This window comes from Thamnophis sirtalis, unplaced genomic scaffold (assembly GCF_051295495.1).
Source record: "Thamnophis sirtalis isolate CommonGarterSnake01/CBP01778 unplaced genomic scaffold, rThaSir2_p1.2 scaffold_10, whole genome shotgun sequence".
NCBI classification, from domain to species: Eukaryota; Metazoa; Chordata; class Lepidosauria; order Squamata; family Natricidae; genus Thamnophis; species Thamnophis sirtalis.
In genome coordinates this window covers 34,493,256-34,515,670 of record NW_028261390.1, presented here as the reverse complement: position 1 = coordinate 34,515,670, position 22,415 = coordinate 34,493,256, and the positions used below count along the sequence as shown (strand labels likewise).

The 22,415-nt window shown below is 33.0% G+C and overlaps 1 protein-coding gene across 4 annotated transcripts in view; it reads left to right on the top strand.

The window, feature by feature from the left end:
• PCDH10 (protocadherin 10) overlaps positions 1-22,415 on the top strand; it is a 63,281-nt gene that overhangs the window by 2,790 nt on the left and 38,076 nt on the right. For 2 of the 4 annotated variants that reach the window (XM_014072690.2, XM_014072689.2), the window contains exons 2-4: positions 2,021-2,079; positions 2,638-2,744; positions 12,844-13,149. In XM_014072690.2, coding sequence (XP_013928165.1) covers positions 2,021-2,079; positions 2,638-2,744; positions 12,844-13,149 — 472 coding nt within the window. Of the gene's footprint in view, positions 1-2,020; positions 2,080-2,637; positions 2,745-12,843; positions 15,031-19,055; positions 19,592-22,415 lie in introns of those variants that run through there. The other 2 variants (XM_087724380.1, XM_087724379.1) reach the window with 2 other exon arrangements.

Here is a 22,415-nt window from a genome sequence, read left to right as displayed (position 1 = left end):
GCATCCTAACTGGACTAGTCTATACCTTTTGGCTTGGGCTGCCTGTTGCATTGGGGAAAACTTCCTCTCATGCAACGTAATTGTTCACTAATATTGCAATATTACAATTATTGTAGTATTACAATAATAACTGTAATATCATTACAATTGACAAGCATCCCTACATTTTTATTATTACAAAACTTGCACAATCAGTAAAGTGCAACAAAGAGATAGAGGGAAAAAACAAAAATTCCTTGTAGCCACTTTATGGTTGTCCAGACTTTTCCAGTCAACATATGGTAGCCTTAAGTAATAGCATTAATCCTGGTAGTATTGTATCAATTCTAGACTTTGTATAAACTTGACACATTTTTCTCTGATTGTTTTCTTTTCACAAATGCTTACAATTCTGTATTTTGACATTTCTCATCTCCCCCCATTGTTATTAGGAGCTTATTGTTTAACCTTAATAGGATTTATAATTACAACAAGTAGTTGCAAATGAATATGTACCTGATTTATGTCAACTCACCAACAACACAAACTCTTGTCTAGAAAACATTGTTGTGTACATAAGTCAATCTGCAGTGCAGTGCAGCTTTCTTCTGCACCACCTTTGTCACTTTTCAGCCACTTTCTTTTCAGATGCAGAAGTGTCAATGAACAACTTAAATATTGTTACAGTTTAACAAAGGCCATACTGTGGGCATTTTAGTTTGCTTGTTCCATTTTCAGAATCAAATTAGCATAGCTTGAGCAGTATTTACAATTCTTTTGTGTAGAATGGTTAGTCAGAATTAATTCTATGGTTATTTTCATTGCTTTTACCAGGAGCAAATACCAAGTCTGAAGATAATTCCTACAGGCTAATCAACAAACTAACACAAACCCTTTAGAAATGCCTTTATTTGTGATTGAAGATATGCAGACATTTGCTTATGAAATATGAATATCTAACTAGCAAGCAGAGAATTAAAATAATTTCATAGTTAAAGATCCATTAATTATTGCTACATAAGATTATTATTCTATATGTTTTCCCCCATCAAAAGAGGCACCTTGAGAAAATGCATCTGAAATCATCTGTTAATACTTATGGAACCTGTATTAAGCTAGTGTGTAAATAATATTTGTCTATCCTATAATCTGGGTTTAGACTGTCATATATTACAAAATAACTTTGGTATATTTTCTCTGTACATATTGCTGGGAAAATGTAAAACCTATTTCCAATACAGTTCTAAATATACTTACTCATAAGTAAAGCCTACTATCAGGAATGGGATAGATCAATGGGATAGATCAATTTGGTGGCTATACATTATTTTTTAAACATGTCATTTTTTTCATCATAGTTTTCCTTGATTAACTGTCATTTGATTTTTTTTCCTCCCATCCACACTACATGTTGTTGGCTAGTAGAGTAACAGTTGTGGATTTTACATTAGATGAGTAGTTGCTGTTAATTGTATTAAGAGATAAATGTATAATCCTTTCTTATAAAAAGTTAAGAGAATGGCAAAAAGCAGATGAGATATACAAGAAGTATTGGTTATTTAATTGATTAAAAGCATATATATATATGTATATATATATATGTGTGTGTGTGTGTGTGTGTGTTATATTTATGCTGATAAATAAATAAAGGGAGACTGGATGGTCTCTTGTGACGAGCCGAAGACAGAGAGTGGAAGTGTGACCTTCCTCCCATATTTGGGCATACCAGGGGTTGTGACTTTATATATATATATATATATATATATATATATATATATATATATATATATATATATATATATATATATATATATATATATATATATATATATATATATATATATATATATATATATATATATATATATATACATACATACACACATATACACACACACACATACATACATATATATATATATATATATATATATATGTCTGTGTGTGTGTGTGTGCATGCACGCTATTATGACTAAAATGCACAGGTTCTCTAAAAAAAATCATTATTTATTTGTTTGTTTATTTTCTAATTATTTTTTAGACAAAACATCAACGTACAGAGCTCAGTTATCTAGTTGACAGACCTCGGCGTGTAAACAGGTAGGAGCTCTGCATTTCTGATTTCCTAAATTAGAGTTAGAATTATGCACAACTTAAAGTGAAGGAACATACAGATATGCATTTACAAAAGGTATTAAATAGTAGCTGAGCAATATAAAAATGTATCCAGGTGGCACCATATATGTACAACGAATGAACATCTCTGAATTATGACATTTGGTGAATCACACTGAAATTTCTTGGGGGAAAAAGAGAGAAATGTTATGCTGATTTGAATTACAATTCAAAAACTCAACAGATAATATTGTAGGACACTATCTGCCAAATATTGGTCCTCCACTATTTAACAAAATTGTTTATCATAATAACACCAAATACACATGGTGTAATAACAAGCACTCTAAACATTTGGTTACTGTCCCTGAAAATATAAGTTTTGCTTTTGATGGAGAGTGCTGTTTAGTTGGAACAATGTAGCAAAAACCATGTAGCTGAGTGCAGCACCACCTATCGCCATATGATGGCAGAAGAATGTTTTATGAATTTTTCTTTTCTTGGTTATTCAAACATTAAGTTCCCCCCTTTTTATATTTCTAGTTCTGCATTCCAGGAAGCAGACATAGTAAGTTCTAAGGACAGTGGTCATGGAGACAGTGAACAAGGAGACAGCGATCATGACGCCACTAATCGAGGTCAATCCACTGGTAAGTTTGATAGGGGGATAGGACTCTAAATATTTGATCTTTTAATAGGACCATCAGGAGCAATTATAGATAGGTAAATTAATAATGGGCCATAAGTATTTTGATGCAGAGTGTTTATAATTTTGTGCTAATGTACATCTGACTGGATGTAACAAATAGATTTTTCAGTTGTAATACACTTACAGGAAAATGTTTTTTTTTTAATGCTGGCTGATTTTTGCAAGGTACATGGTTTTGAAACATTAATCGTGCTTTGTATGTTAAGATACAAAAATGCTGATATATTTTGGTGGGATTCTTAAATCCTGAAAAGCTAATGGGATATTTTCAAACTGGTTTTCAATAGCAATTCTCAGATCAGTTCAGAACTGAGAGTATTCAGAACTATGCCCAAGTGATGGATCCACAGGGACTTGAACAAGGGAGAATTGCAAGTGTGTGACAGAGTAGACTGTAATATATATCAATCATGGAGAGCAGTCATTTATCTTCAGTTGGAAACTGGAAAATTCTTGGAAATGTGGTCTTTTTCAAGTAGTAATATTGTAATGTTCGCTTTGAAGAGAATGTGACTCTCATTCCCTTGGTAAATCTGACAGTATTCTCACTTTGCATCTGTATACTTAGGAGGAATGCTGACTTTCAGCATATGCTTCATTGCACAGCATCCCTGCAGTTTAGCAGGTGTTAGAGGCACTTGTCACTAGATTGTAATCAACCAAGTTCCTGGAATCTAGGCTTAGTAGTAATAAATCTCTGCCTTTTCTAGTTTGGTAAAAACTCCAGAGAGTTGCTGCTACAAAAATGCCTTCCAGGTTGATGTGTGTTTATTCCCTCCCTCCCTCCCTCCCTCCCTCCCTCCCTTTCTTTCTGTCTGTCGCTTCCCTAAAACATCTTCTAAGGCACTGGACTGAGCAAACCACCAACTGCCCAGAAACATAGAAACATTGACACTTGTGTGGATGGGGGAGGAGGGAATTCCAGCCTTTAAAAAAAAGTTCTATGCTGTTCCTTTGGCTATGAGAAGTTTAGGCACCTGGGGGGAGGGGGAGCCTGGGATTCCATTCAAGGACTGCTTTATATTGCTGCAGGTCATTAATATGCAGACCTAATGAGACTTGAGAAAAGCCAAGAGCCTCTAAGCTCCCTGCGTCTTGGAGAGCTTCGTGCTTAGTGAACACAGCATCTATTTTGTGTCTGGGAACCTTATAACAAATCAACTCTTGCCAAAAGTGTACATTGGAACATAATAGCTGCTTCTATTTTTTTATTTTTTTTTGCAAATTATTTTTTCTAAATGTTTGGTTTTCCCCAATCTTCTCCCAATTTTCTGGCATCATCTCTAAGGCAACAATTCATATTTGAAGTTTTTTTTAAAGCTTTATTTATTCTATCCCTAATTGTTCTCTTGTTGTCTTTTAAAAGAAAGAAACAAATTGGAGTTGGGCAGCTCATAAATTCAAATAAATAAATAAATTTTATTGCAGCACTCATGTTCATCAATATTTCATCTTCAGCCAGTTTATCCCTCAATATAATGAACCATGGTAACAAAGTGTGAGAGAAGAGAATAAACATCTTTGCAAGGACCCAGAATGGGAAAGCAGAATGAATAGATGCAGTCATTTGGGATGCACATCAAACAAAAATCATTTTTTTAAAAAAAAAAATCCACTAATGTTGCTATACATAAATTCCCTGTTCTTCTTTTAGATGATTCACCTGGAAATAGATTGTATCAAAGGTTGCTTTGAAACTAAACTCTTTCAATAATCTAGCTATTATATACTTTACTAGTAAATTGAATTTTTTTCATTTAATTTCAATTGACTGACTTCAGATTCATAACTTTCTGCATATTTGGTTTGTAGTTTGATCTGTGAACTTTAGATTCAAGTTTCTGCAAATATAAAAACAATTGCAATCAGCAATTGTTTTTTAATCAGAATTGATAGTTTGATATGAATTTTTACTTTATATTAATAATTCCTAGTACGTAGTTTGCCAAAATACACAATCATTTTGCACTTAGGGTTGGTTTTTTTTTTGCATTGCATAGATAAGTATTGATGCTGGGCTATGGGGTTAGAGTATCTAATAAATGTACAGTTCTTTTTTTCTACCTACTTTAGAGAATGTTAAAGAACATTGTGTTTATATGCTAATACATAAATATAATATGAATATTAATTAAACAATGTTGGTTCAGGCAGAAAGTAATAAGGAGCTAATTTAGCTAAATATTTTAGTTGCCAACTTCATCAATAGTCTAATTATGTGAGAGATAAAGATGCCAAATACACTAAATGATTTTAAACCTATTTCCATTTTATCAATCAACATCAATTTTCTTCACTATCATCAGATAAATATGATACTGAATCTAAAGTTTTCAAAATGTTTACATCTTGCTTGATTTAACTATTGGAAAACCCCAAAACTTCCAGGAATGTTTATGTTTTTATTTGGACCTTACAACTTCTTTTGGCCCATTGTTTCTCTTATTGTCATCTTTCATTTCTTTTTATGATTTGGGTTTATGTCATCCACTTGCTTCTCATTCTTATTACTCTATAACAGCATTACACTGATATTCCTTTGTAAATACTTTTCTTTAAAAAAAGCAAAAGTGAATTCCACAATTGATTATTTAGCACGTATTCAAGGGCCAACATTTTCTGAAGAGGTTGTGATTATCCATTAGGTCTCATGTTATACTATCATGAAACTTGAATAGACTTTACTTTCGTGTTCCTCCTTTTTTAAAGAAAAAAATCTTCAGCCTCTTCTTTCCTTCCTATCTGGTCACGCAAGACCAAATTGTTGATTAATGTGTCATGGCTTGGACTCTGTGTTAAGGACAACAGGTACAGATGGCTCTGTTGAAATACATCTCCTAACTCATTATATGTTATATTTATATATCACTTCACAGTGTGATACTTTGTATGGTGAAAATAAAGTTAAAAAGCTAAAATTCATAAATGCATTAAAATGTTAGACTAGCATTTATTTAAAAGATTTACAAAGCCACCCTCTCACAATCTGTGATGTTGTGTGGTGTCAAAAGACAAAAAATGTTGAAAGAATAAAAAAACAAAACAATCTAATAAAAATAATCTAACAAAACTAAAAACATAATGCATAATTAACACATAATAGAGGCTTGCAGTAAAAAACAAGTGTACACATCTCAGAGTGGCCTCATTTACCATCCCAGCTCAATGCACAGAAAAAGAGGTTAAATCAGGTTAAAACAGCTATAGAGTGTCTTTATTATTAGCTTTAGGTCCCACCATTTATTTTGTACAACCTAAGTCAGTAGACATCATGCTCTGGCCTCGTATTTTCCCCACAGCAACCCCTGGTTCAGCTTGGGCTGTGAGAGAGTGACTGACCAATAGCAATAAAATAACCCACTAGAAGTGGAAGTATTTTGAAAATAGCTAAATGTGGTTTAAAAATCCCAACTAAAAAGCCTGGAATAATAAAACGTTTTCAGCTGGACTGGAAAAGATCACAATGGAAATATCAACACAAGCATGTCCGAGGCATGGATTCCATAATCAGAGAGTCCCCATTGAAAAGCTTCTTTCTTTAGTAGCCAGACAACTACCTGCATAACTTCCTTTTAAATCTGATACATTTAGAAAGGCACATTGAAGTTAAACTGACTCTAGGTGTTTATAAATGAGCTGAGAAATGGACTAGCACTCGTACTTCTAAAAACGGTGGACTTATTTTTGTAAAGTTAGAGAACTGTGAGATCTAAAATCCATGTCACATTCTCTGCTATAATTAAAAAAAGCACTGTGAAAAATTCCTTCGCATGAATAATAGCTCAGTTAAAACAAATTATTAATATTCATTTTTCCAGAAAAGTATTTTTGAATAATATATTACATTTTAAACAATAAATCTTGTCTGTAACAAAATAATGCAAACAACATCTGCAGTCTAGAAAAGGGATTATCTAGAATATATCAAAGCAAAGCCTTGTAAAAAAGACCATGACTTCATAGTAAAAATGAATTTAAAATCCAAGAAGAATAGTAGATGATAAATGATGATAGAAAGCCCTTTGTATTTTTTTTTAGCAGAATGGTTTCTGCATATGAAATACAGTATTGGAGATGAATTATCTAAACTTATTTATGTACATTATCCATGGGCAATATGTTACCTTGTGTTATACCTTGTATTATTGAGAGCCAGTTTGGTCTGGTGGTTAAGACAGCAGGCAAGAAACTGGGAGACTGCGAGTTCTAGACCAGCCCAACACTTGAAAATTAACTGGCAGACCTCGGGCCAGTCACACTCTCTGAACCCAACTCACTCACAGAGTTATTGTTATGGGGAAAATAGGAAGAAGAAGTTGCATTGTATATGTTCTCTGTCTTGACTTACCACTATTTATAAAAATAATAAAGGCAGGATGAAAAAGAAATAATATTCTGCCAGTATTAACATGGGTTCTAAGTATCTGTTTCTCTGGGTATTTTTGTTATATAATGTAAACACCCATCTCCCTTGTGAGCTAGACTTGAAACAAAGGTACCATTTCATTCTTTTTAAAACATAATGCTGATTTGAAATTTGATTTCTAATAGTGGAAAAAGAGGTGGTATCTCTTTAGTCTTTACTTATACAGTAGTACAAAAATCAAACATTTACAGGATTGGATTGTAGATAGTACTATTGACTTGCTTATTGTGTTTCAGTCGAACACCACTTAAAAATGCAGCATTGTCTGGCATGTAATGAAGTACTATGTTGGGCCTTTTTTGTTCCAAGTGTGCATCAAAAATTCCTACTAAATAGTTTGAAATATATACAATTTTAGAGGATAGATTTCGTTAAGAGAGTTGAGAAACGTTTTTTGCCATCTGCAAAATGAATCAGAGGATTTTAGTTATAGAACCTTGAAGAAATACTTTGCAAATTGTGGGTGGAAAAAAAAAATAAGACAAAGGTGACAGAAATTGCTATTTTCCTTATCCAATCCATGCTGACTTTTATTTCATTTCTATTTAAAGACGATTCTGATATTTCAGTTGCTTTGTACGAAATTATACTATTTTGGTAGTTCTTTGACAGTGAGCATATTTGAAATTTTTCCCATTTTTGGTTGTTAATCCAAAATGGTCTGGATTCTGCTATGGGATGGGTGTTTTGCAATTGCCTAGTCAGACAAGGGAGAATAGAAGACTCACAGATGTAGATTGTTCAAAGGAAGATTTAGGTGACCAGCCTTCAAATTAAAGAAGTGGAAAGCACTATTGCTATTAAAAATGTAACATCAGGTAGAAAGTGGATTATAACCTGGCAGACCAATTACTTATAGTTGGATCTTTAGTGCATATAATATATTGAAAATGATTAATATCTTTGGAAGGGCTTTTTTTGTGCATCATTTCTCTCATCTCTCTCTTTTTATTTTAGTTGAAAAGAAACAAATTGCAAATATCAGCTTTTCAGAACAAAGTCAGAAAATTAAATTATTACTATTTTGTGTAAACATTAATATTTTGTGATAGTCATAGTTTTATGCTTTGCTCGGTCGATCTCAATGAACTTAGCAAGATCTCTTCATCCATGTTCCGCATGGTTTTATCAATTCCCATGTTTGCCTTTTGGAGAAAGGTATAGTTAGCAAGTGATTGTTATTGTTTTTACTTCAGTTGACTCAAGAAGAGTAATGAACATAAAGCATACACTGTGTTATTAGAATTATTTTGCTATAAGTGTTGGAAATCTATAACTCACACGTACCTACTTATAAAACGCTAATTAAAAAAGAGAAACATTTATACTTTTCAGATGTTATTTGTAGACTCCATTGCTTTTCTGTAAATTGGCTGAAATAACAAATGTATTCATTGAGAGTGTTGAAATGATTACGTGAGAGAATAGAAGACTTTGAATGGGTTGAACATTTCCTTTAAATATAATATTGGGATTTTTTGTTTCTAAAAAACTATGGAATGAATAGTTGTTGCCATATTTCTTGATGCCAGGAATCTGTTCTAACCAGGATGTTTGTCAAATAGTGAAAAGCTCTAATTTTTGTTGGAAGTCAGTGGTACAAATGTTATTGAAATGTTATTTGTTTGTCCCTACAAAATATTTAACAATATTTTACCATCTGTAACAAATAGCTTGGCTGAATGGATACATTTTTGTATCCATCCTTTGGGAAGAAGCAGACCATAAATTTAAAGAAATAGTACTTGAAATCAAGCCTAACACACCATTGTTATCATCCCCAAAATATGCTTCTTACACATCAAACCATATATACATCTTTGTGTGCTATTATACAAATTTAAATAAATACATTTTCCACTTAGTGATTAGAAACACTTCTTTGTTTTTATATTAAAAATATTATATCACTCTTTTGCATAAAAAGTGAAGTGATAAACAACAGAAAATGAAAGCTTCTTTCTTTATATGCTTCTTTGTATTCTTATCTTTAATCACTACTCATACACTGAGTTCATTGAGTTTAGCTTCTACAGTAAGCATGAAGTGTGTAGAATTGTACCCTAAATCTAGTTTTTATGATGGTCAGATTTGAGGGAAAAAAGAATGAAATAAATCATCAGGCAGTAAGGCAATGGTATTTAAGTTTATTGAGTCTGCACCTGTGCTTCTGAAAACACCATGTCTTTTAGAATTTTTAAATATCTTGACACTGTGAAGAACCACCTGCTAGAAACACTGTAACAAGCTTTTAATTTCTATATTGAGATTACCAACATGTGTAGGTGTCTGTGTGTTTACTTACAAACATGTATCTGTTTACATATGTGAATATAATTTCAAACCAGAGTTTTGGCTTACAGTTTTTGGACTGGAAAGGAAAATGGTCTGATAGGAACTTTTGTTAAATATTATTAAATGGTTATTCAGAAAGTATATTTTTAACATTTATTTAGTGCAGTGTTAAGTTTGTGAATAATTGTATCAGTGAGTCAACTGGCCTTATCAGTAAGGGTACATTTTTAGCTATTGTGTCCTTCTCCAGATAGCTTCTAGATGTGTTAGTATTTTCTAACAAGTAGCTATGTTGGCTAACAATTGTGTGAATTCCTCGTAATTTCTCATTTGAAGGCCTTAATTGTGGAAATTAATATATTTCATCATATACTTAAATATATAATTTACTAAGTTCAAATCACTTTAGTTGGCATGAACAATGATAATTTGATTCTGATTTTCATCTGATTTTATTATGATCATATCTCCTGGAAAACTAAACAATACTATCTTGATCTGTCTTCCAAAAGAATTGGAATTGGGGCCCCATCACAGCTGGAGGGCAGAATGTAGAACAAAGCTGGATTAATGAACTGTATTCAATATAAATAGGCATTTCAGGAAAAAAAACCTTCATGTTTTGGTTAATGTTTGTATCTACTGTTTTACCAGTAGTAAGTAAACTAGCCATTTATTTTGCAAATATTTATATTACGTTATAATATACAGGTAGTCCTCAATTTAGAGCCAATAGTTTAACAACTTTACAAAATTATGACAGTCATGGAAAAATTGACTGATTTAAATGTGTTCAAAATTATGACTATGATATCGTCATGCGGTCATGTGTTCATAATTCCAGTGCCTCACAACTGGCTTGTATTTCTAATGATTGCAGTGTCCTATAGTTATGTGGTCATAATTTATAACCTTCCCAAATGGCTTCTGAGAAACAAAGACAATTTAGAAAACGAATTTTGCTTAATGACCACAATCATTCACCTAACCATGTGATTTGCTTAATGACTGCATTAAAATGGTAACATCACATCTGATCACATGATGACTCAGATTGACTTATGACAGAAATTTCAGTCCCAGTTGTGGTGATAAATTGAGGACTATCTGAATGTGTTAGTGTGAATGTACTATATATAATATGTCTATGTTCATATATATATATATATATATATATATATATATATATATGTATGTATGTATGTATGTATGTATGTATGTATGTATGTATGTATGTATGTATGTATGTATGTTGTATTTGTGCTGATAAATAAATAAAGGGAGACTACTATAGATCTATTTCAAGCTATTTAGCTCTCATCAGCTAGCCATACCCTTACTGGGATTAGAACCTGCGCTGTATTGCATTTTAGGCAGATGTGTTAATCATTAAGCTACAGAGTTCTTTGTGCTGAGAATATATATGTGTGTGTGTGTGTGTGTGTGTGTCACAACCCCTGGTAAGTCCCAATTATTTATTTATTTATCAGCACAAATAAAAACACAAATATATATATATATATATATAATATATAAATATATATATTATATATATAATTTGTTTTGTAGTGTGCATATTCCTCATCTAAAATTTTATTTCCAGGTGATGTTTACATGTACATTCCTCAAACTTCACTCATTAATTATTTATTTCCAAACTCTTGTGATTGCAATTATCTATAGAAGATTTCAGACAAAGCCAAATTCTTTTTTCCCCTGAATTTAAAATAACATTTCTACTATAAAGTATTGATTAAGTCAAATACTCCTTCCTTCCTTCCTTCCTTCCTTCCTTCCTTCCTTCCTTCCTTCCTTCCTTCCTTCCTTCCTTCCTTCCGACCTACCTACTTACCTACCTACCTACCTACAGTACTTACCTACCTACCTAAAAATTTACTGGTAAGTTTATGGGATTTTTACCAACATGGGTGCAATTAAACTGAAAATTAGTAGAAGAGAATACTAATGTAGCTTTACTACTAATCTTTAGGGGGTTAGATACTTTTGATCATATGGTTTATATATTTATGTTGATATATTATTGTCCAATAGCAGACATTCCTGAATTGAAAAATATAATCTGTAGGCTCCAAATGTCATCCTTGGAGACTGACACAGTAGAGGTACATTTGTTATAGAAAATAATTCCTATTTTGTATGGTCTACAGCTTATCAGCAGATTTGGAATTCTTCCATGGTGCACTTCCCGTGAATCCAATAATTCTAGAAATTGGTTATATATCTTTTACCTGACAATGTTCTGACCAAATAAAGTTTAACATTCAGGATTATTATATTAATGAATTATAATGTGTAGGGAATGGGTGACATGTATGTATATGAAAATGATGATAATTTGATCATTGTTGAACCAAATCAGCAAGAGAGTATCCTTGTTTGTTGTACAGGCATGGACAGCTCTTCACTTCTTTTCTGAGCAACACTGTAAAAAATAACTTTTTACTTCTTTAACTTTTATTAAGCACGTATTAGTATGATCACAATTAATAGTCCCGTTGACTATTTCATTTAAGTACATTGCTATTTCTTTAAGAAATTTGACTCTGTTTCATAAGAAAAAGAAATACCCATCATAAGACACCGAGTGAAAAGCTTGCTTATCGTTTGAGAGATGAATATACTTAAAAGGATTTATAAGCATACTGTTTTCTGTTGGCAGGGATTCATATTGGTATAAAGTAAGCATTCACACATTTGTCATACAAGCTGGATCTATGTCATATTAGACGCTGTGAATTTTTGCAGTTTCTTTTTATAGGCTTTTAATGTGACTTAGGACTCCAGTGGGATTAAGTGAAAGAAAGTCTGAGGAGTGTACTCTTTTTTTAAAAAAAAACAGTGGCCTAATTTGTTGAACTTTTCAGGAACATTCTCAACATTTTTTCCCTACCATCAGTATTTTTTATATGTCACACCTTTCCATATACATTAGACCTAGGTAGTCTATTAATGGTCATTAAGCTGACACCTTTACCTTCGGAAAGTGGGGACTTGTCCCTAGATGGTTTGACAAAGCAGATGACAATAATTTTCTTAAATAACAGTCATCCCAGTTGTCATCTTATGATTATTTGGCCAGTTGTGGAACATTCTTGCACTTCTTATCTTTTTTCTTTCTTTTTCTTTTCTTTTCTTTTCTTTTTTTTTTTGAATAATGAAGCTTCTTTGAAGACTTAATAATCACATTCTTTACTGGTAAGATTATAATAGAATAGAAAGTATCTTTTTTATCACCATGCCTTCAGCAGGTGATGACACTAAAGGTTATATCTGCAGTTTTTCTCTTTCCTGCTTATAGGCATGGATCTCTTCTCTAATTGTACAGAGGAATGTAAAGCATTGGGTCACTCAGATCGGTGTTGGATGCCCTCTTTTGTCCCTTCTGATGGACGGCAGGCTGCGGATTACCGCAGCAATCTTCATGTACCTGGAATGGACTCTGTTCCAGACACCGAAGTGTTTGAAACACCAGAAGCCCAGCCAGGGGCAGAGAGATCTTTCTCCACCTTTGGCAAAGAGAAGGCCCTTCACAGCACCCTGGAGAGGAAAGAACTGGATGGACTGCTGTCTAATACACGAGCGCCTTACAAACCACCATATTTGAGTAAGTACTGTTCAAAAAGGATGCTAGAAAGTGTTCCTTTTGTAGGAGTAAAACATCATTTCCAATGTGCTTGCTAGCAATAGATAAAGACAATAGGAGGAAAAAAAAACATTCTTCTGAAATTCTTCACTCTCGTCAATTACTCTCCATATAACATTGATTAAAAAAAAACCCACAGTTGTGGCATTTTAAGCTTTCTACTTCTAGGACACCATTGAAGATGAATTTATTTTTTTTAAACAAAAATGCCTAGCTTGTTTTTTAGAAGTTTTGCTTTATTATACAGGGTCTTAAATAAACAATTAACATCATCATCATTTCTGCACATTATGTAGCAGTTTGTGGTGCCTCTTCATTGAAATTTGTTCATCATCATAATGTTTGTACCATGGAGCGGTGTTTAGAGGACATCTTACAGGAAGTTATACTTTCCTTCTACTCCACTATTTTTTTTTTGTTTCCTTGATCATACTTCAATGAATTTGAATTTTCTATTTTGATGTTTTCTGAATTTTTATGATCTTCATCCATATGGTAATGTTTATGTAGGCAACACAGAAGATGCTGCATAGCTTAGAAAAGTTATTTCTTTATATGCTTCACATTATGAGCTAGGTAAAATATGTTGAATGAAGATGATATATTACTATGTTTATCAACTCATTTTTATATTGCAAAATTGGATTTTTTTCCTTTCATTATAAATATATTCAGTGATTATTAAAATCTATATCATTGGAACAGAAGAAGGCACCGTTCATCAGCAATAGTGCACCTACTGCAAATATTTCAGAGAGATTTGTGAAGGAAATTAAAGTCTGAAAGACAGCAGACGTGATATCAGCAATTTCAAACAATACACTTGCTACTGGAGTACTTCATTTGATCTCTTTTAGTCATCCTTATTTCTGTCTTGAAATTAGCCCATTATAAAATAAGGATTCAGTCTTGAAATATAATTTTTCTTTTAGATTGAATAGTTGAGAGAATGGACAATTTCTATATCACTGTTAAGATTTAGATACTACTTACAGGATCTTCATATTAAAAAAACATACATTCCCATGAACAACATCTACTGTACATTTGAAATTTTGGATAGATGGAGTTGACAGGTTGTTGTTTACATCAAGATCCATCCCAAGTATATTCCACTCAACAGCTACTATTTTAGAGGCATGTTGCTAATATTCACAACCTGAACTCGGGTCTATAATGTTTTCTTTCTTTGTTTTATTCAGTTTATAAAATGTGTCAAAAATGACAAGCATCCAAATTTGCAAAACCTTAATTTTCATTAAAATTCAGCATTTAATTTCCTAATGAATTGTTAACTTGCAACTGTGTTACAAGTTAATGTAATATGTATTTTTGGGGTGGAAGGTGGTTTTGTTTCTTGCACTCAGTACTAAACCTAAAAAATACATAGCTGATATTTTTATAGAATATATTTAGCATAATGTGGAGAATAGATTGAAAACAGATAGGCAGGCAGACAGAGAGATAAATAAAGAAACTATTTTTATTTCACTTATGAGAATGCAGCAAGACTTTATACAAGAGATAATTGTAGCAGAATGGCTAATAATGTCCATAGCATAATCAAGTTTAGCATTATCCTGGGTCTGATTACACCAAAAAAAAGGATTAAAAAAACATTACAATTTACATTTTGAATTAAATAAAAAGGCTAAATAAGAAAAGCCCCCAAAGATTAGAAGCTACTGGGTATGCAGCACACTAACCATATTAATTTAATTGATAAAACTGAAGAAGTATCAATCAGCTGATGTGTTATTTCTTTATTTAAGAAAAAGGAGGAAGAAATGGAGGGGTAAATATATTTAATTTGACTTAATAAACATTTAATTGTTAAAAGATTTTAAACTACTGAATTTATTTCATTAAAATGGTGGTGATGGTAATAATAATGATAATGATTTGATGTACATGATCTGTATATCGTTGAGGCTTGGATCTGGTTAGGAAATCTATTTTGTGCTTCACTAGGAAGTCTCAGAATTTCCAGTTAAAAACACAGAGAACTATCTAAATGTTTACAGGGATAATTTTAAAAAGTGGTTTGTTTTTTTCTGGCTTCAGTGATGGAATCAAACACCAATACCTCTCTTTGTCTTCTTCTCAATGGCCTACTATGGAAAGTACCGGAGTTGGCTATGGCTTTAACCCCATCATGGTAGATGGAAGATATTTAGAAAACTACAGATTATAGGCAGAATACCTAGTAATTTAGTATTGCAATATTAACTTTGTAAGATACTGTAAACTGAGAAAATAAAATGGACTCATAATTATCTCTAGGTAAAAAATGCATAGCTACTTTTTATGAAAAAATGAATGTTTACACTAGCTTTTTAGACTATTTAAAGAATTGATGAAATAAATAAAAGCTATTTGGATTAGCACTGAGATATACATTGAACATTTTTCTTGCAGTTATTTTTAATACTGAAAAGGGTGCATTAAGAAATGCATAATTAAATAACTGAAATTAGCAAATATGACAGAATGATACATTTTATAAGTTTATAATTTGTGGCAGGTATTTGAGAAGTCAAGTGACAAAATTTTAGAATAGATTGATGCAGTAAATAAAAATAAGTTGCCTACACCATATGGTATTCATCCAACAGTTGCAAATACATTTTAGGAAAAAGCTGAGTCAATTTGCAACTTGAAAAATAAAAATCACCAGGCAATGCTCATGTTTTAAATTTATGTTTTCTTTTTCACCCTGCTCCTTTTTTGCGAGATAGAGATGGTAAATACAGAAGAAAATGAAGAGGGAGAATTGGGAAAGGAGGTATCTTGTTTAAATTAAAGTCTGCTGCACATCATCATGAACGCAGGAGCTTTAAATAATACCTGAATGGAGAGCAGGAATAAAGGGTCATCTTCCTAATAACTGATGAAATCAAATGGATGTCAGCAAATGATAATGAAAGCAAAAAGGATCACAAAAAGGATTTTTTTGCAGAATACTAAGCATTTTTTTAGTCAAGGAAACACTCTAATTAGTAAATATACACTGCAATATTAAAAGTAGGTTGATACAATTTGCAAATATGAAATACAAACATCTGTTTTGTTAAAATTATTAAATGACTTAGTAGGGCTAAATAATTGAAGTCTGACTACTGATGTTGGACAGTGAAAACTGGTTCAATTCTAAGATATCTATCTATGGGAGGTAAGTAAAGAGGGTTTTTTTTTGTATTATTAAATCAATACTTTTATAAATCATTACCAAATAATGAAACCATAAGAAGTAAGATTTAAGAAATCAAAATAAACTATTGAGATAACCAGTCAGTCAGTCAGATCAATCAATAAATCAGAATAGAGCTGAAGGGACCTTGGAGATCTTTAGTCCAACCTCAAGCAGGGGTCCTACACCATTTCAGATAGGTGGCTGTTCAGTCTTTTCTTTAAAACCTACAGTGATGAAGCCCCTACAACTTCTGAAGATAAACTGTTCCAATTGTCCTCTGTTAGGAAGTTTCTCCTTAGCCAAAGCATTTTTGGTCAGGAATAAATAGAAACATTCTATAACATCCTAGCCCAGTGATGGTAAACCTATGGCATACATGCAACAGGTGGCACACAAAGCCCTCTTTGGGGGCACACCAGCCATTGGCTCAGCCCAGCACCACCACGCATGCCCATGCACCTCCCACCAGCCAGCTGGTCTTTGGGTCTTTGCCATGCATGTGCAGGAGATCCCCGATCTCCGCAGGTCCCCCCCAGTGCGCCCTATCTTTCTACTCCATTTCTGTCGTTTGCACCAACCTGGAAGCCAAAACTGGATGCAGGTGGGGGCTGAGGAGGCATTCACGTTGCATTTTAGGGATTGAAGAACGTACATGTGCATTCACGCATGCACTTTGGGCACTTGGCACCAAAAAGTTTAACCATCACTGTCTTAGCCCATGCTAGGTGGCAACATTTTTAAAAAGTTACAGAGGGTCAAATCTGAAAAGTATTTGTAAATACCAACTCTGGATGAGACTGAAAACAATGACAAAAAGCTCTATATCCTTGTTGACTTAGTCTGAAAAGAAATTGATGATGTTTGGGTGTTTCTGAACTATTCAAATCCTTTTTTGTGTCTCTCATGACATTTCTAATAGAATTCTAGAATTCTTCAAGCCACCCCTCCCTCAGTAACCCATCATACATTAGTAAAACAAACTAGGTTCAATTAAAATAGTAAAAGTCATCAAAAACTAGTGCAACAGAGGAGGCAATATTTACAAGTGAAAATGGGGCAATTCTCTCAGTATCAGCTTTAATAGTATAAATGTTTTCCCTGATCTCAATAAACTATCGTGCTACACAAACCAAATGAATCACTCAAATCTTATAACCAAGTTCTGGGATTTGATAATAGAATGTTGCATACAGAAAAGAAGAACATGTCAGTAGTCCTTGTTTAGCAACCACAATTGGGACTGGCAAACTGCACCATTAAGCAAAGTACTAAGTGAAACTGACAGTGTTTATGACTTTACTTTAGCTTTGCTTTAGAGACCTACAAAAATTATATGTGCAAGGATTGGTTGCAAAGTTACTTTTTCATCATGTTTGAGAAAGTTGTTAAACAAGGGCTATCTATATACTGAAATTCTGAGTCACATTAGCAGTTGATCTGTGATATAAATTTGATGACTTGTTTGAAGAGCTGATTATAGAATAAATAGATAATTTACACTAAATAGATTTGCATATTTTTACAAATACTTTTACAAATAAGGCAGGAGGCCATATTAAGATCATATTCAAAAAAGGAACATTTTTTAGTCAAATAAAGTAACAAATGTAGTATAAGCATGTTATATTTTTCATATGATTTTAATGGAAAGTAATAAATCTTTAAGAAGTAACATCATTCATTTCATATTTATCTTATATTCACTTCTCACTGGTATTTTTATTGATCTATGGCACTAATTTACCCATAATTAAATTTTGTTTTTAGAATGAATTTACTGAATCTAAGGTGCAAAACCATCATATTTCCTAGATAAAAATTTTCTTAGCTATTTTTTTTTGGGGGGGGGGAAATCAAAAATATATAATAAAATTCTGAAACATATTTCTTAATAACAATCAATCATGTAACTTGACAACATTCAGAAGTCTTCCTTATTAAATAATTAAGAAAAAGTATTTTTAAATATCCATATTATTTATAAAATGATAATTACATGGAGAAATTTTAATTCTTTGTATTTCAAAGTCATTGAAAAGAATTTAGCAGAATGTTTCAGTAATAAAACAAAAAAGAATATACTCAGTATCTTTTAGGCCAAATCACCGTAAAAACTGACAAAATCAAAAATAGGTAACATTAACTTATCAACCAGGACAGTCAGAGAAATCTTGCAAAGACATGCAAATAGCATAGGCCAATGTTTGGGTTTTACAGGGAACTGAAAATTAACAATGCTTATTTCCAGATACAAGGATTATTTTAATGCATGAAGGAATTTTCTCTTTCAGATTTATGTATGTTTATGCTATTGAAATGTATTATTTCATTTTACCAATTAAGACTATTATTGGAATATTATCAGAAGTATAAGCCTTCAAATAAATCTCCACTTTCAGTGACTACAAGGACACATCCATATAATTTTCTTCACTAGATGTACTTGGACTGCCATTTTCTTTCTTTGGGATTTTTTAAAAATCTTCCAATTTAGGCTACAAATCTGATTATTGATTTTACCAGTTCCTGTGAACATCCACTTTATTTGACTTTTCAACCTTATGAAGAATGAAAAATGCAGTTTCACTTTCTATTTTCCTTCTATTTGTTAATATATTGCATAACCATATCTATCTTGATATTACATTTCAGTTTGCTTATATTTTTGCTTCAGTTTTGACACTACTATCCCAAGCTCCATGGAGCCAAAACAACTTTTTTTAATTAAGATGACTTCATTTCAAGTACCTTCAATCTTCAGTAGAAGGAATTGTATGAAGAGTAGAAAATTTAACTAGACCTCTGAGAAGCTCTTCTTTCTGACTATCAACTACTAGATATGAATAAACATACAATCTTTTGAAAAGGCAATGAATAAATACATTGATGGTATATAATTTAAAATGTGCGTTGAAAACAAATATTAATCTGAATTTTTCTTCATTTTTTTTCAAAATAAATATATAATTATACAAAAAAAATCTGACAACTATACTACATAGTATAACTATATAATGATTTAATTCTGGCTAGAGGTCAAACTTTAAATCAGGAAGGCCATATCCATTCATTTCCTTTTTTTAAAGGTTCAAGTAATAAAAAAGGGGAATGCTTGAATTATTTATCCAATAACAGTAGGCAGTACTAAATTAGTAATCTGATTTTTTTCATCTAGTTCTGTGTAATGAACAAATTCAAATCCTGGATAATACATCCTATTATCATCTAGGAAATTAGAAACAGTGAACGTGGACATCACAAGCATATTGTGAAAGCATAATATGATAGTGATGACCTTAGAAGATACTAAGACAAATGAAAAAAGTATTAAAGTAAAAATTTAAAAAGTATGAAAACACACACACACACACACACACACACACACAGGTAAAAGGCCTGTCGGATCTCATTTGGTTTCTGAAAAGTTCAAAATCTCATCCATTTGATCTTCTTGGCAACAGTGAGAAAATTATTCACTAAACATCCCAGAATGTTTTCTTTGTAACTTCCTAGTTTAACTTCCATTGATTTCTTGGTGAATTCCCATCCAAGTAGTAATTCTGATTAGCTTTTTTAATTGGTTATGGTTGGCAAATGCTGCCACCTTTGTAGACATAAATATATGTCCAAGTAAGCGAAATGAGCTGTGTCAAAGTAGAAAAGAGAACATAATTAGCAACCAAAGCATTTTTAATAAAAATTAAAATGGCATTATGTAATAAAACATGAATAAATCAATGGTGTTAGATATAATATTTACCATTATTTATCATTTTTATTTTTTTGTTTTGATATTCAAGGAAGCAATTATAAAAAAATTCTTCCTTCTATACAGGTAGCCCTTGACCTGTAATCATTTGTTTTGTGATTATTCAAAGTTACAGCGGCATTGAAAAAAGTGATTTCTGACTATTTTAAACACTCATGATCATTGCAGCATCCTCATGATTACGTGACTAAAATTCAGATACATGTATTTATGATGGTTGTAGTGTCCCAGGATTATATATGGTAAAGTGACCAGATTTTAAGATGGGTAAAGTGAGACACCATTGACAGGGGTGTGTGTGTGCTCGGAACACCTGAGTTGTAAAAAAAAAAAAAAGCCTTCCCCCGATTGCCTTCCCCCAACGCCCCCCAACCCTTTCAAAAGCCACCCCCATCGCCAGCCTCTCCCAACCGGATCCCTACCTGCCTCCCCTCGGCTCACCCGGACCAGGTTGCTGACGACGGCTTGCACAGCATGGCTGCAGGGAGAGCGGTGCCCGAGAGAAGCGGGCAAAAAAAAAACTTCCAACAGCTGAGCCACTTGGCCCAGGACCAAGCCTCCTCCTCGCCACGCTGCTGCCAATGGAAAGCCCCCCCTGCTCGAGGCCGCCGGACAGCTGTCGCAAAAACATCGCGCGTCGGCCCATGCACAGGCAGGAGGGGAGGGAGCCTCACCCCTCGTCGGGCACTTCGAGCGAGCCAAGCGGAGGGAGGGAAACCACTGCCCTCTAAAGGCCACATCGGGAATGACACTTCAGAGAAATAAAAACTTTTTTTTTAACGGCGTCCTTTTTAAAATTGATGATTCAGCATCTTTTCTTTCTTTTGGAAAATTGAGACTTTTTGAACATGCTGCGGGACATGGGACAAATTTTGAAAAATCGTGACTATCCCGCTAAAAGCGGGACATCTGGTCACCTTAATATATGGTCATCTTTTGCCACCTTCTGACAAAAGAGTCAATGTGGAAGCCAGATTCACGTAAAAATTGTGTTATTGACTTAGCAACTACAGTGATTCACTTAACAACTGTGACAAGAAAGGTCATAAATGGTCATAAGCAATACAACTGTCATGCTTAACAATGGAAATTTTAGACTTAATTGTGATTATAAATCAAGGACTATTCCTCACAACAACTCTGTGAGGTGAGTTGGGCTGAGTGAAAGTGGTCGAAAGCAGTGGTGAAATTAATTTTTTTTTTACTACCGGTTCTGTGGGCATGGCTTGGTGGGCATAGCAGGAGAAGGATACTGCAAAATCCCCATTTCCGCCCCACTCCGGTGGGAAGGTTATTGCAAAGTCTCCATTCCCACTCCACTCTGGGGCCAGCCAGAGGTGGTATTTGCCAGTCCTCCAAACTACTCAAAATTTCCACTACCAGTTCTCCAGAACTTGTCAGAATCTACTGAATTTCACCCCTGGTCCAAAGTCACCCTGTCAATTTATTTTCATGCCTAAGGTGGAACTAAACTCAGTTTTCTGGTTTTTAGGCCCGCACCTTAAAAGATTACTCACATAATTATCCTACCTCCATCTGTCTAACAAATGTGTAAGACTTGAACATGATTTGTTCCAGATTTTTCTGCTATGTCCAAAAAATTATAAAAATTGAAAAGCAATTTTTCCAATCCAAATCTATTGTTTTCAATAGCATGTCCTTGGGTAAATGCAAGTTCATCCTGTGACTTGCAATAACAACGAAGCACATCTTTTCTCCACTACTGTTACTATATGTCTATTGATATATCTATCCTTTCAATATTTATATGTTTCTTTGGAGACTGCATTTTATTTATTTATTATTATTTTTATTGAATTTATTTAGTTAGGAAAAGAAACTATTAAAGGGAGGGAGAAAATGGACATTATAGCATTTTTAAGCATGGAGTTTTGAAAATATTTTCTATTGAATTGTTCATATCAAGATTAATACATATTTTCATTTCTGAAACCACATAGTTCATTACTCACCGGAAGGTGGATAATGGCAATACTTCAGATTCAAAAGGAAACACATACTTCAAAGCATTTGTATGAATCTAAATAACACCTGGTGGCAAATAAACTACTGTAAATAACAGCTGCAGTGGGTAAACACTGCAGTTTTGCAGGCAACCACCAACCTTGAAAAAATATGCAAGATGTGACCTAAGTTGCTGTACTATTAGAATATGAAGCACTACACAATCCTAGTAAATTATGTTGTGTCTTGGCAGAACTTTCTGTACAGTTAAAAACAGCCTAGCAATGGAATCAAATAGTT